Source organism: Eriocheir sinensis, unplaced genomic scaffold, assembly GCF_024679095.1.
Source record: "Eriocheir sinensis breed Jianghai 21 unplaced genomic scaffold, ASM2467909v1 Scaffold87, whole genome shotgun sequence".
Taxonomy (NCBI): Eukaryota; Metazoa; Arthropoda; class Malacostraca; order Decapoda; family Varunidae; genus Eriocheir; species Eriocheir sinensis.
In genome coordinates, this window is record NW_026112241.1 from 162,018 (window position 1) to 178,838 (window position 16,821).

Below are 16,821 nucleotides of genomic sequence, written 5' to 3' on the forward strand. Positions count from 1 at the left end.
GTGAATTCGTTTTCACTTCTCCTAGAACCAGAAAAAAATACCTGAATTAAAGTTACTAATATATATTCCAAAACTTACATAAGTAAAATCAAACGACCAAAACGACAAATAAGTTAGTAAGGTCTACTAGGTTGAGGGTAATATGGAGAATCACTACTGCCTCATATACGATATATGCTTCATATTATAGTTAACATGTCCCTTAACCATAATATGAAGGGGTGTAAAAGTAAAGATAACGTCCCCAAAAGGAATAATATTCACGAAAGGGTAGCCTCCTATGGCAAAAATAGGTACCATATTCATATATTCCATCCAGTAAAGGTAAGGGGAGTCCAGGGGTGATGCAGTCCCCCCTGCCAGATTGTAAAGTTTGGTTGGAGTAGCTTAAATATGCTTGCTGGGGGAAGGGGAGTAGTGAATATGCGACTTATTTTTGCGAGGAGGTATTATTCGTAACTCTGGCGGACTGCCGCCGCTGCCATAGGAGGCTACCCTTTCGTGAATATTATTCCTTTAAGGGACTTTTTCTTTACTTTTAAGTACCTGCGCCTTCATATTATGGTTAAGGGACATGTATTTCATCCCTTAACTATAATATGGAGGCGTAATATTGTATATTGAAGACACGGAGTGATTCTCCATATTTACCTGGCTAAGTAGTGAATGCATGCTGTGACCTGTTTTACTGCTGTTTATGGCATCCTTAGAGATGATCCAACTCTCCCACCTCTAGTTAAGTTTTACTTTTTTCTGTTTTACTAAATCACAGTTAATAGACCTATGTGTGAGTGTTGACTTTAAAAATAGATAGATAGATAAGGAAATGTGAAAAAAATACTTACCCTAAACAGTCTCGAATAAGTTTGTGGAGCCAAATGCCTTCTTGTTGTTCCTTCAAGACATGTTCAGTTTTGTGGTCAGTGTGTCACTTATTATGAACTTCATTACTCACTTCACATATTCATCAGTGTTCATCCCTCCAATCTCACCTAGAACATTCACCTGAAATCAACAAATAAGACCACAATTTAGCCTTTATTCTTTTTCTCTTTGTTCTTGCACAATATATATTTCATAATTTTCCATATCGTCCAGCCACTGGAACGACCTTGCAGGTGTTTCTACTCTGTAAAACACAGGCTGTTTTCAGAGATTTAAACCTCATATGCTATTACATTCATTAATATTCATTCACATGTCCTTGTTACTCAAGACTTAGTATATTGACACAAGGTAATAATACTGTACCACCACCACAACACCACCACCATCATCACCACCAAAAACTACCACCACCACAACACCACCACCACCATCACCACCAAAAACTACCACCACCACCACCTTGACCACCACCTTACCACTTCTATCTCTACACCACCACCTCTTTATATACTACTATCACAACCGTGCGTAATGTACTTTCCACATATAATACATACCTATAGGCTGCGGCAGCGAAGTATTGAATCAGTGCCTCTTGGCACTTGTTGGGAGACAGGACAGTGGCTGATGGCTTCGAAAATCTGCAAAGACAGCACTTTTTAACATTTCTTTCTTTACACGCTATGGAAGGCATCATATATAGCTCTAACCATTAAAGAATATTCACAACATATTCAAGTGCAATATAAGACATCTCACCTCTGACTTGCTGTCACAGTAGCTTGAGAATGTAGGTGGAAAATACGCAAACTGTTATGTTCCCGCCAGGCCCCAGCTCTTGCTTTTGCTGTAGTGTGTTTACAGCAACCGCTGGGCCAAAATGAATGTCGACTTTTTAAGTCTCTGCTGGGTTATAATATAATGCATCTTCTAGTTCAACAATGAAAAATATTATTGCATAAAAAGAATGCACTTTTTTATCATATAAAAAAGTCAATGTCAATAACCATTACAAAATACTTAATAAATAATATTTAAAGCAAGATAATATATAATTTTACAAATTGCGACAAGAAGAAATCATCTGATACGTCTGTAAACTATCTGCTGGCCTCATTTCAGTATTACTCAAACATTTAGGAAAAAAACATTACGGAACGGTTATTTTGATTTTACGGCAAGGCAGTCCGCGAAAAATATCATTGCCATGCAGATTCGGTTACAGTCTGCACTAATTGCCTGTTTCTCTTGCCTACAAAAACAATTAAGCACTCGTACAGCCATTTCAGTTGTAATATACCATTGTGGGAAGCCCACATGGGTCCCATGTTGCACCCATATTCATCTGCCAGACAACATATAAATGTTAAAGGAATTGCCTCCAAGATAAATTTACAATAGTTCTGACAACACATTTCATTGTTGGAGTATTAATGAAAGAAATAATATATATGTGTGGGAAACCCACAACGGTCCCACGTTGTACCCATAAATCATTTGTCTGCCAAGTCACGTGTATATTTTTTAATAATTGTCTCTAGGTAAATTTTCTCGGTCGTTTAGACAATTTCCTGAGCTCTTATAGCACAAAAGAAAAATATTTACTTTTGTGGGAAACCCACCTGAGTCCCATATGAAACCCATGCATTTCCCCATCCCCTACCCATGCCCACCAATCCCACCAATACCCATGGAAATCCCATGTGGGCCCCATGTGTGTGTGCTGGCTGGGACAGCTTGGTATTATTCCAGAATCACACCCAAGCTTACCCATGTCAAGTTTACCTGTTTCAAGCTTTTTGTGGCTGAGGTGACAGCTTGGTAATATTCCAGAATCACACCCAAGCTTACCCATGTCATGTTTACCTGTTTCAAGCTTTTTGTGGCTGAGGTGACAGCTTGGTATCATTTCAGGGTTAATCTTAGGGAGCACCACTCCAAACCAATATTCGTAGTAAATTAGCACGTGAGAGAATTTTAATTATAATGCATTTTCGTATACGTTTTACCTTGGGGAGGGGCCAGGGGGGCAAGCCTCATTAATTATAAAGTTGGGTGGCTTGGATTTTCTAAGTCCATTGTTATTGTTTCACGAGCGCCTCTATGCACAGACTGAGCCTCGTACCTGCCTTGCAGTGCACCATACAAACTATATAGTTCCCAAGTCAGTACGCACAAGGATCATTACAATTTCGGACATAAAACAGTCTTTATGATTTCTACGTTATTTTCTTCGCTATATTAAAGCACATAATGGCGCAAGTATTTGTATTTTATAATTTTAAAAGATTATATTCAGGATGTATAGCTATGCGGGTTGAATTGCGCAGGTAGCACCACGTAGGCATGTTTTCAGTCAGTTTTCATCGCGCCGCCATGATGGATGGACCAGAGTCTCACTCTCTCACTCAAAATATCATTGTACTTCACCTCTCGGTAAGTATTGACTGACTATTCAACCTCTTTATTGGTATGCATGTAGTTAGACAAAAGGACCGATTACTATCCAAAATTGAATAGTGACCCGGGCGTGTGACATATGTGCGTTTTGTGAATAGCGGTCGCATGAAGCTTGTCACGTGTCACAAACCAACCGGATATTGTTCGACGCGCGTACTCATAGTTTCAGTAAAATGGAGGCCAGGGTGATACGTAGCAATCGTTAGGTCACTAACGGCTCATATATGACAGCTGTCACAAATCTGTTGCATTTTGTACCCCAAACTACTCGGTAACACGATCTACCATCAACTTACAAGAAGTGGATGGGTTAACTGTCAGTACTGTACCATATGTTTTTATGAAACATGACATTTCCCAAGAGTTGCTCAATTATACGGATTGGGGCGGCGGCGGTGTGGGGTGGGGGGGTTCCATTACAGTGACCGTCCAATTACGCCCCTGACACTCGTCAACAGACCCGCTGCGGCGGCTGGTAGGTTATATTGGAATAAATTACAAGAGTATACGTTAGGGACTTTCCTTACTTTAGACTAGGGAATTTTCCCTATATTTGATTTTTTTAGGGACATTTTGGAAGCCAATTTTTCAGTGATTTGTCCTTCCACCACCAAAACAAAGGTTCCCTACAAGGATTGATGAAGCTAACTGATGGGTTAGGAATAGTTTTAGTACCGTGCCAGTATTTCAATCCATTACCTACCTTACGAAACAACACTAGCTATTCATATATCTTTTCTACAAATGTTCAACAACCATGGAAACGCTTTCAAAATCCAATTCAAGGACTATTTATTATTGAAAATATGGGATAATATTGACAAAAGTGCAGCCTCCTGTGGCGGCGGCCGCGACGGTGGTGCAACCGGTGTTGCGAGAAATACCTCTTCGCAGAAAGAAGTCGCATATACATGTGGGTCGAGGTGGGCGAAGCCCCCCTCATCAGCAGGTCGTAAAGTTCGGTTGGAGTAGTTTAAATATATTTGACATGCGGCGTGGCCCGTCAGAAATTACGCAGCGCGGGTGGGGTGGGGGGGGCCACTATGCCCACCATCCAATGACATGCCTGACATTCGTCAACAGACCGAATGCTAGGTCATATTGTAACAGACTACAGGAGTATGCGTTAGGAACTTTCCCTACTTTTGAGATTTTTCTAGGGAAATTTTGGAAGCCTATTTTTCAGTGATTTGGGCTTCCCCCTCCAAAGCCCCGGTTCCCCACAGGTCCCCAGGCTTGTCTTGGCGGGGTAGGGGGGCTGGGGTGTTGGAGGGGGTGGAGTGTACTTCTTTAGATTTACTGAGGTGGCAGATAGGTAATATTCCAGAATCACACCCAAGCTTACCCATGTCAGGTTTACCTGTTTCAAGCTTTTTGTGGCTGAGGTGACAGCTTGGTATTATTCCAGAATCACACCCAAGCTTACCCATGTCAAGTTTACCTGTTTCAGTTCACCGGTGATGAGGTTTCAGGCCCCGGTCCGCCGCCGCAGCGCTCCACAGGGCCGCCAACATTACAACAGTAACATTAGCACCTAAAGTTGTCCTCAATCCTCACCAGGGTTGTTGATTTTTTTTAAATAAAAAAAATGGATTTTTTTATTCAAATCAGATTTTTTTATCTAAATTGATTTTATATATTTTTTTATAAATGAAAATAATTAAATGAACGTAAACCTCAATATTGTCTACAATAGTTTAAAACACATGTTGAAGTAACCTGGCTGGCTGTTTGAGCCAGTCCTAAGACTGAGCAGCTGCAGCCAGCCAGCCATGGCCAGCACCACACCACAACTCTGTCTAGTCTCTTAACAGTCTAACCAGATCATGTCATGTTTTGGACATGTCCTCACTGAAATTGCTCAAAGAAAAATGACTGCAGCTTCAAATCAAAGTATCAGAAAAGACTGTGGATGATCTATGTGTGTATGTGAAGTAATTCTTTGAAAAATAGGAGAATATGTTTCAATTATTTCCTTTACTGCAACCCTGATCCTCACGTTTGTAAAGTCATAGGATTTAGTGAATAAGTGAGTCTTCAGCGCTTTCTTGAAGATTGCCAGACTGCCACTGTTCTTAACCCGTAGAGTACCGTTGACGCGTCTCACGCGTTAAAAGCGATTTGCAATCATATACCGTTGACGCGTCAGACGCGTTTGCAAATTACCGTAATTAATTGCAATTGAAAGGACGCTCCCGTGTGCATCTATACGCTCACATGGGTCAGAGCGTCGACTTGTTAGTCAGCCTAGCCTCTCCCAGGCCAATATGCCCCAGGGTGATGTCGACCCACATGGAAAGTGAATTTGGGCGTGTGACACAAACGAAATCAAGTCCGAAACAAAGTGACAGACTGTGGTGAGAGAAGTCCTTCATCAGCACACTGTCAGTAGACTGTCAGCACACTGTCAGCAGACTGTCAGCACATTATCAGTAGACTGACACCACGTCATCAGCACACTGTCACCCCGTCACCAGAACACCATCAGCACACTGTCAGCACGTCTTCAACCCTGTAACAGTCTGCCTGGTAAGCCATTTTTCGTGTATTTCCGGATATTTTCCTCGGCCAGTTTTCCGCCATGGTGCGGTGCACACCTTTGGGCAGAGTTGCCTTTGTCCTTCTGTCTGGGGTGTGCGTGTCCTCAAAGTCGCCTTTCTCAACTCTTCTGCCCATGACCGGAAGATTACCAAAATGAGACGGCTTTTTCAACTTCCCAAAGTCAAAAACATGACATAGGGAGTTTGTTGATGATGGTGGCGATAAAGCAACAGTTCTTGCTAGTTTGTGTTTGTGGTTTATGAAGCCAGTGTGTTCATTTTGTAGTCTTTCTATAGTGAGGAAAGTGATCGGCTTAAATAGCTTGTTGAGCCGTGCGTCCTTGTTTAATCCCTTGACTGTCGATTTCCCACAATAAGACATCACCAAGCTACAGGAATGGAATAAAAGGTGGCTGCTACAATTCACTGAAGGAAAATGTAAAGTCATCCACCTTCGGAGGGGATATCCAACATACCAATACCACATGAGAAACACTCCATTATCCAACACAGAGGCAGAAAAAGACCTGGGAGTACTGTATATGTTGCCAGGCTACCAGTGAAAGCCAAATCCGTGCCAATCACAGCCGATGGGTTAATTAATAGGTACTACTTGTTATGTCTAATTCTCTCTCTCTCTCTCTCTCTCTCTCTCTCTCTCGCGCGCGCGCGCTCTCGCTCTCTTTCTCTCTCTCTGGGCAACCAGATTCAAAAGGCTCCTAAACGACGCAGTACAGATTCACAGAGATATGCGTGCTTATATAAACAATATATATAAAATATAATATATAAATTATATAAATAATAAAATAAATATAAGGTCGCTACTTTGCGGATTTCCGCCTATCGCGGGGGGTTCTGGAACCTAACCCCCACGATAAACTAGGGATTACTGTACTACCAAAGGCCGGCCTCACCTCAGCCGACCGGGCTCAGACCACTAAATCTGAAACCCCATCCTAGCTAAGTGACCTGCTGGTTATCCTTGTCCTTTGGGGGCCTGGGGTATGGCATAGGTCGGTGCAGCAGGGAGATCAGTCTTCATATTTGATAAGGTGAGTTGGGTGTGGCCTAAACGTATTGCACTAAAATAGCAATACCGTCAAGGACGACACGAGTTAGTTTTGTCACAGTTACGGGATCTACAGTTCATTAGGAGCATTTCAGCACTGGCTACTTAGCGTCATTGCATGCGACAGAGTTTCCTAACCCGGTGGTGGAAGCAGTGGGGATCATGTTTCTTAGTGGTCCCTCTAAGCGAGAAAAATGAGAAACAATCACCCCTCACACAAACCGTTTCATAATATATATCAAAGCATCTGTGATCAGATTATGTATCATCTGTTTTGGGGGTTATATCATGGCACAAATTTGTCCCTTCTCTGCTACACGGTTAAGACGCCCTTTTCCTCTACAAAATATTGACAAATGGCATCGTTTCAATTGTTTGTAACGATGGCGATGATGTTTTCATTCCGGGAAGTTCTTACTTATCATACTGTGATGCTTTAAAATGGTCTGTGGTGCAACAGTAACACAACAGTGACCTCGTGAGCTCCATGTCCACCCCCACCTGGCAGGGTTACCCACTGGAAGCTCAGGAAATGGTCATCGCCATAGGTTTATGGAGGTGCGGCCAGCAGAACAGTGGCCACACCCAGCCCAAGAATTGGGGAATTTTTAAACTCTGACACACCAGAACAAGAAATGTAAGAATTTTGCAAGATTTTGGGTCAGTTCTACTTGGTCTCGTAATTCTTGGTTCTAGTCTCAGTCCGCGTTGTAAACTCGTAGAAATAGCATCCGTGCGCTTGTGTCATGTTTTCAGCACTACAGTGTCACTTTTTGTGCTTTAACAGGAAATTCTACGAGAAGAAATGTATTTACCAGTTGCGAATCTTTAAAATTTGGCACCTGGGGCAGCACAGTGATTTGGTGATCATATAGTCCTCGGTAAAAGTAGCTATCAAATGTCAGGCCGTGGAACACCAGCGACCTCAAAGGTGTGTCCTTTATAGGAACAGCGCTAAAATCACACTTTGACTCAACTGGAGAAATTTTTCTTATTTTATATTTCTTACAATTCAAAATTCTGGTGTCCAATTTTGGCGCACCAAAAACCGCGCGCCCGGGGCCTTGGCTCCCCCAATACTTGGCTGCTGGTATTTACACGTCTATTACATCACGTTGTTGGAAACCCAATAAATCAATTTACTGTTTGTACAGCTTCTTAACACACACACACATGCACACACACTCATACACACACACACACACACACACACACACACACACACACACACACACACACACACAGCTTCAGAAAATGCAAATAAACACACACACAGTCAGATTGAAACACACACACACACACACACACACACACACACACACACACACACACATACAGATGGACACACACACACACACACACACACACACACACACACACACACACAGCTTCAGAAAATGCAAATAAACACACACACAGTCAGATTGAAACACACACACACACACACAGATGAAAAGTAAGGATTAAATATTACGCAAAGGCAGATTACATTGGACTCAAGAGTTTTTTCGCTGGGGTAGACTGGACTGATATGAAGAGGAGGATTGATATTGAATTTAAAGACAAGACCAAATAAGAATAACAGAGACAAATATAATAAAAAAAAAAAAGAATATGTGAAAATAAGGAGAGAAGAGGAAGCTAAATTTGAAAGAAGAATAGTTTTTAGTTGTGAGGAAGAAACAAAATTTTTTTACAATTTCTTAATTGGAAGGGAAGGGATGGAAGGGATGGAAAGGAAAGGAAAGGAAAGGAAAGACGGAGGGGTGGGGAAGGTTAATGAAGGTAATGTACGGGATGGGTAGGGATGGGAAGGGAAAGGAAATAGAAGGAAGGGAGGGAAAGGAAAGGAAAGAAAAGGAAGGGGAGGGAAAGGAAGGTAGGAAGGAGGGAGAGGAAAGGAAAGAAAAGGAAGGAAGGAAGGGAAAGGAAAGGAAGGGAAGGGAAAGGAAGGTAGGAAGGAGGGAAAGGAAAGGAAAGAAAAGGAAGGGAAGGGAAAGGAAGGTAGGAAGGAGGGAAAGGAAAGGAAAGAAAAGGAAGGAAGGAAGGGAGAGGAAAGGAAAGGAAGGGAAGGGAAAGGAAGGTAGGAAGGAGGGAAAGGAAAGGAAAGAAAAGGAAGGAAGGAAGGGAAAGGAAAGGAAGGAAAGGAAGGAAAAGGAAGTTAGAAAGAAATGCAGGAGCGGAAACACTTAAAAAAGTGTATTCTACGAGAAGGACGAAGAAGATCCAGAAATATTAAAATAAAAATTTTCATAAAGTGCTTACGAAAGAGACCGACTTTGACAGGGGGCTCGAAAATCATACTGAAGAGAAGCTAAATTATGTAAAGGTTGAGAAAGGGGAGCTGTAGAGGCTGATGGAAACTTTAGATGGAAGGAAAGCCATAGGGCCGGATCACATCTCCGGGCAAGTCTTAAAAGTGTATAACTAATTTTTTTTATTTATTTTTTTTTTTTACAGCTAAGGAGACAGCTCACGGGCACAAAGAAAAGAATAAAAAAAGGCCCGCTACTCACTGTTCCCGAACAGAGGTTAAAGGAGTGTCCAAAATCAGAGGTCAATTTCGGGAGGAGAGGTGTCCTGATACCCTCCTCTTGAAAGAGTTCAAGTCGTAGGCAGGAGGAAATACAGATGAAGGAAGATTGTTCCAGAGTTTACCAGCGTGAGGGATGAAAGAGTGAAGATGCTGGTTAACTCTTGCATAAGGGGTTTGGAAAGTATAGGGATGAGCATGAGTAGAAAGTTGTGGAGTATATGTTACCAGGCTACCAGTGAAGGGATATCCAGCACACCAATACCACATGGGAAACACTCCACTATCCACCACAGAGAAAGACCTGGGAGTGTATGTTACCAGGCTACCAGTGAAGGGATATCCAGCACACCAATACCACATGGGAAGCACTCCACTATCCACCACAGAGGCAGTGAAAGACCTGGGAGTGTATGTTACCAGGCTACCAGTGAAGGGATATCCAGCACACCAATACCACATGGGAAACACACCACTATCCACCACAGAGGCAGAGAAGGACCTGGGAGTATATGTTACCAGGCTACCAGTGAAGGGATATCCAGCACACCAATACCACATGGGAAACACTCCACTATCCACCACAGAGGCAGAGAAAGACCTGGAAGTGTATGTTACCAGGCTACCAGTGAAGGGATATCCAGCACACCAATACCACATGGGAAACACTCCACTATCCACCACAGAGGCAGAGAAAGACCTGGGAGTGTATGTTACCAGGCTACCAGTGAAGGGATATCAAGCACACCAATACCACATGGGAAACACTCCACTATCCACCACAGAGGCAGAGAAAGACCTGGGAGTGTATGTTACCAGGCTACCAGTGAAGGGATATCCAGCACACCAATACCACATGGGAAACACTCCACTATCCACCACAAAGGCAGAGAAAGACCTGGGAGTATATGTTACCAGGCTACCAGTGAAGGGATATCCAGCACACCAATACCACATGGGAAACACTCCACTATCCACCACAGAGGCAGAGAAAGACCAGGGAGTGTATGTTACCAGGCTACCAGTGAAGGGATATCCAGCACACCAATACCACATGGGAAACACTCCACTATCCACCACAGAGAAAGACCTGGGAGTGTATGTTACCAGGCTACCAGTGAAGGGATATCCAGCACACCAATACCACATGGGAAACACTCCACTATCCACCACAGAGAAAGACCTGGGAGTGTATGTTACCAGGCTACCAGTGAAGGGATATCCAGCACACCAATACCACATGGGAAACACTCCACTATCCACCACAGAGGCAGAGAAAGACCAGGGAGTGTATGTTACCAGGCTACCAGTGAAGGGATATCCAGCATACCAATACCACATGGGAAACACTCCACTATCCACCACAGAGGCAGAGAAAGACCTGGGAGTGTATGTTACCAGGCTACAAGTGAAGGGATATCCATTACACCAATACCACATGGGAAACACTCCACTATCCACCACAGAGAAAGACCTGGGAGTGTATGTTACCAGGCTACCAGTGAAGGGATATCCAGCACACGAATACCACATGGGAAACACTCCACTATCCACCACAGAGGCAGAGAAAGACCAAGGAGTGTATGTTACCAGGCTACCAGTGAAGGGATATCCAGCACACCAATACCACATAGGAAACACTCCACTATCCACCACAGAGGCAGAGAAAGACCTGGGACTCCCAGGCTGGGAGTGTATGTTACCAGGCTACCAGTGAAGGGATATCTAGTACACCAATACCATATGGGAAACACTCCACTATCCACCACAGAGGCAGAGAAAGACCTGGGAGTGTATGTTACCAGGCTACCAGTGAAGGGATATCCAGCACACCAATACCACATGGGAAACACTCCACTATCCACCACAGGGGCAGAGAAAGACCTGGGAGTGTATGTTACCAGGCTACCAGTGAAGGGATATCCAGCACACCAATACCACATGGGAAACACTCCACTATCCACCACAGAAGCAGATAAAGACCTGGGAGTGTATGTTACCAGGCTACCAGTGAAGGGATATCCAGCACACCAATACCACATGGGAAACACTCCACTATCCACCACAGAGGCAGAGAAAGACCTGGGAGTGTATGTTACCAGGCTACCAGTGAAGGGATATCCAGCACACCAATACCACATGGGAAACACTCCACTATCCACCACAGAGGCAGAGAGAGACCTGGAAGTGTATGTTACCAGGCTACCAGTGAAGGGATATGCAGCACACCAATACCACATGGGAAACACTCCACTATCCACCACAGAAGCAGAGAAAGACCTGGGAGTGTATGTTACCAGGCTACCAGTGCAGGGATATCCAGCACACCAATACCACATGGGAAACACTCCACTATCCACCACAGAGGCAGAGAAAGACCTGGAAGTGTATGTTACCAGGCTACCAGTGAAGGGATATCCAGCACACCAATACCACATGGGAAACACTCCACTATCCACCACAGAGAAAGACCTGGGAGTGTATGTTACCAGGCTAGCAGTGAAGGGATATCCAGCACACCAATACCACATGGGAAACACTCCACTATCCACCACAAAGGCTTGATTTTTCTCTTCCTCATCTCTTTTTTCTCCTCCCTTCCCCTGTTTCTCTCTGCTTCTCTTCCTCTTTCCCTATATTCTCCTCCCTGTTCCCCACCTTGAGAATGGTCGTCCTGGGAGCCATGATGTTCGCCTGGTACTCCGGCAGCGTAAAGACTGGTGGGTTTTTGTTCTTGACGCGCACCACCGTGAAGCTGGCCTGGATCTCTTCGTCCATCACGGACACCTTGAGGCTGTGCACGGGCAGGGACTCAAGATCCAGGGGTGTCTCAGTGTATAAACTGCCTGGGAAGGTGAAGTCTGTATGGTATAAATACACAAAGAATGACCTCACATTGTTATATAGAAACTCTCATTAGTAAGGAAGCAAATATGAGTTTTCTGAGTCAAGATGTATTGTAACTGTTGAGGGTTTTGTTAGGTTAGGTTAAGTTTAGGGTGTCTTTCAATATGAATCAACAAAGAATGACCTCACATTGTTATATAGAAAGTCTCATTACTAAGGAAGCAAATATGAGTTTTCTGAGCCAAGATATATGGTAACTGTTTGGAGTTTTGTTAGGTTAGGTTAAGTTTAGGGTGTCTTTCAATATGAATCAACAAAGAATGACCCTACTTTGTTATATAGAAAGTCTCATTACTAAGGAAGCAAATATGAGTTTTCTGAGCCAAGATGTATGGTAACTGTTTGGAGTTTTGTTAGGTTAGGTTAAGTTTAGGGTGTCTTTCAATATGAATCAACAAAGAATGACCTCACATTGTTATATAGAAAGTCTCATTACTAAGGAAGCAAATATGAGTTTTCTGAGTCAAGATGTATGGTAATTATTTAGGGTTTTGTTAGGTTAGGTTAAGTTTAGGGTGTCTTTCAATATGAATCAACAAAGAATGACCTCACATTGTTATATAGAAGGTCTCATTAGTAAGGAAGCAAATATGAGTTTTCTGAGTCAAGTGTATGGTAACTGTTGAGGGTTTTGTTAGGTTAGGTTAAGTTTAGGTAGTCTTTAAATAAATGCCTCAAAAAATCGTGCTCAAGTTATCTGTTTCCTTGAGCTATGAGATGCAGGTCAAGAGATATATAATAATAAGTTACTGTAATATGATCTCAGGGAAAACTTCAATGATATGTGGGAGGGAAAAAGGGTAGGTTTCCAGCTCTTTTTTTTCTCCTTCTATGGTTCCTTATTCTGCTGCCTTTCCCTGCTCCTCCTCCTCCTCCTCCTACTACTACTACTACTACTACTACTACTACTACTACTACTACTTCCACCATAACTATGAACAATAACATTAATGCGTAAAACCTCCATACGAAATCTCTTTCAAGAGTACAAGTAAATTCAGTCTTTCTCCACCTTCCTTGTTCATGGTGACGGCTGCCTCTGAGGTCTGGTGCAGGACGGTGTATCTCAGCTTGCCCAGGTCCCAGGCGTCAAGGTCCGTGGCCACAAGGTTGATGACCACCTGGCCGGGAGACCAGTTTTCCTCCACGTAAGCTTCGCAGAGCGTGTGATTGAACCTGCGACAGTAAAAATACATAATGAATAAAAAATGAATGAGTAAATATTGTAGATATATAAATAAACACAATAGCTTGGTCACGCCCAGAAGAGTGCAACAGATGGAAAACTGCGTACGAGACGGTAAATGAGAGCGTCGAAGGGAAAATAAAAAAAATAAGAAAAGTGATGTGGATGAAGGAAAATAAAAGGTAACTAGAACGAGGTGGATGACAATGACAGTAAATGAGAGAACAAGGAAATGGATGAATGGGAGAGCAAAGTGGATGAAGAAAAAAAAAGTACAGTAGAGCCCCACTTAGCGCAAGATCAATTAGCACAAGCCAACATCTACCAAGAAAAAAATTAATTAGTGTGAAAGCCTCAGTTAGCGCGAGATCAATTAGCGTGAGCCAACATCTACCAAGGATAAAATTAATTAGTGTGAAAGCCTCAGTTAGCGCAAGATCAATTAGCACAAGCCACCATCTACCAAGGAAAAAATTAATTAGCGTGAAAGCCTCAGTTAGCGCGAGATCAATTAGCACAAGCCACCATCTACCAAGGAAAAAATTAATTAGTGTGAAAGCCTCAGTTAGCGCGAGATCAATTAGCACAAGCCACCATCTACCAAGGAAAAAATTAGTTAGCACGAAAGCCTCAGTTAGCGCGAGCAGCCACCACGACTGAGTTTTGAAAATTGCGCCAAGCTGCCATGATGCGCGGCACAAGCTGCGAGAGCCCTTACTTTACGCCATGTTGATACAGGGCAAGTGCTTTGTTTACGTCGTGGATGTGGGTACGGGCAACTGACCTTGGCCGTGTGTGATGCACACCAGGAAAATTTGGACTTGCCGGTTGTCCAAGCTGCCGCCAACGCGGTGGGAAGAAAAGGGCTCAGTGTGACACCAGGTTACGGTGAACCGACAACTCGCTCCTGGATGGGTGCACGGGCGTTGCCAGTAGCCACAACGGTTAGAAGAAAACAGCCAGTGTGACACACTGCCTTAAGGCAGCGAGGCCGCTGGCCGGGTGAGCGCCGGCGATGACGTCACCGGACTCCCAGCGAATCACAAGTGTGTTTTCAGAGCCCAGCCAATCGTAGGGTTGTTTTTTTAATGTGAGTGATTATTTTGAGTAATTATCAAACCCAAAAGTCAGACCCACGTCTGCACCAAATAGTTTTTTTCATATTGGTTACTTTATTCAGTTAGCGCGGCCGCTTCATCCACCTAATTCTTGCGCTGAATGGGGCTCTACTGTAACAAGGACGAGGTGGATGACAATGACGGTAAACGAAAGGTCAAGGATGAATGGGAGAGTGATGCGGATGAAGAAATAAAAAGAGAGAACCACCACAGCATTATTACACCACGCGGCAGAAAAAAAAATAATAATGAACAAAAAAAGAATGAGTAAATAAATACATCCGTAAATAAGAGCAAGAACACGGAGCGGTGAGGAGCCGGATTTTTTTTTTATGCACTCTTTTTGTTGCCCTTGAGCCGTCTCCTTTGAGTTAAAAACAAAAAAAGCTTCCTCGGCGGGTGGTGATTGAGGCCACACAGCTCTTGGCCTCCCATTCTTACACCTTTGTTGGGAGCAGTGTGTTGCTGTTGTCTTTGTTTTTGCCCTTGTAATAAAAAAGAGTCTATCAGTCTGGTCTGGCAACCTCATATATTACTAATACTCAAAGAGCAAAGGTCACCTGTGGGTTCTTGAGGGACAGGTTCTCCCAGCAGGGACGGTTGGTCTGGGCAGGTGTAGGAGGAGGCGAGCATGGCATGTATCACAGCCGAGTCTCAGGTCATGCACTTGACAACCTGCCGGGACCCCACTCAGCCAGCCTGACCTCGGGACCACACCACTCTGCAGCCACTCACGGACAGCTCCTCCTCCGCCAGCCCATCCTTGCTGTGCCGGATGTCCCACCATTCCTGGAGAAAGGTTATGGCTGTCAGGCAACTCACCAGGCACTGGGTTTGACTCTCTTCTTCTATTTTTCTCCTTTATATCCATGTCTGCTCATCAAGGGTTTGGGTCTGCAGCATTTTTCTATCCTCCCTTGACCTGCTTTCATGGATCTCAGTGATAATAATAATAATAATAATAATAATAATAATAATAATAATAATAATAATAAGTTTAATGACACCACAATCACCTCCCCAGTTCCTTGCAGACACAGGGCAAGGAGTTACAAATGAGCTCAGTTATTAAAACAAATTATGAACAGTAATGAACACATGAAAAATAACTCATGACAGAAAGGGTAGCAAATGACAATCACTGTCTCACTGACAATGAAAACTTTTTCTGAGCACACCCAGCTCTGGAATTACCCGTGGTTTCAGATTAAAAAGGGTGTGATTCTATAGTTTGTTCACCATGACATTTATTCTTCCCTACAAGCCTCTTCTGTCCTACTGTCAACTGCCTAGCTGTTCTCCTGTAGAGGTGTTCTTGGCATACTGAGCTGGGCAGGACACTGACGGGGTTAGGCGACTGTCACTGTCATTCAGGATTTGCTACATGCACTGATGCCTGCTGTAAAGTGAGGATTCTGTAGACTTCTCCATCCTCTACCAATACTCTTTCACATGCCGACATACCTTGGAGCTGTTGGTGGACACTGTGTTGAGCTGCCTGAGGAGGTCCATGTGGGGGCATGGGGGCAGGCCAACCTCCCCCGGGTGGTGCTCTAAGTACTCCCGCCCAAAAGGCACAGTCCCGGGCGTCCCCACACGAGATCATGATGTACAGTCCGATACATTAGGTTACAGTTGTTTAGGTCTTGACAAATGCTTGTGATTTTGCTGCTACACTTTGGACTAGTTTATAGTTTACACAGCGGTGGTGAGCCAGTCTTAAGCTACTTTGAATAGGCAGTGTTTCAGAATCAGAGCTCTCTGGCCCCCTGCATTATCACTGCGAGCAGAATCCCTTCAGAATCACAGCAATCAAGCACTTACTTCTGGGGTGTTTTATTTTTATGGGGCTGGTTGGGGCCACTGCCTCCTGAGCCCTGTCTCACAGATACTCACAGATGATGTTCTGGAAGAGGCCTAAGCCTGTGGCTCCAGTTCAAAAGCCTGGTTGTTCTCAACATGTCACTGGGAAATGTTAGCTGATGTTGTTATTCTGTCGATGCGTCACCAGGGGAGGGGTTAGATCCTGTTGAGTTGCTGGGACTTCTGCAGGAAGGTCTGCGTACACTTGGCAGGCAGTGTTGGGGCTGAGGGTGTCGCTGCCCAGCAGGTCCTCT

General features: G+C 43.8%; 1 protein-coding gene across 9 annotated transcripts in view; it reads right to left on the bottom strand.

Moving 5' to 3' along the window:
* Positions 1–8,846: 8,846 nt before the first annotated feature.
* LOC126994767 (uncharacterized) overlaps positions 8,847–16,821 on the bottom strand; it is a 57,427-nt gene continuing 49,452 nt past the window's right edge. Inside the window, exons 1-4 of one of the 9 annotated variants that reach the window (XR_007749568.1) lie at positions 11,477–11,728; positions 10,968–11,278; positions 10,677–10,874; positions 9,908–10,391 (exon numbers count right to left, since the gene is read on the bottom strand). Coding sequence is in view for 2 of the 9 variants with exons in the window: in XM_050854045.1 (XP_050710002.1) it covers positions 10,232–10,391; positions 10,677–10,874; positions 11,279–11,377; positions 11,477–11,575 (556 nt within the window). In the remaining 7 variants the exon portion in view is untranslated. The other 8 variants (XR_007749573.1, XM_050854045.1, XR_007749571.1 and 5 more) reach the window with 8 other exon arrangements.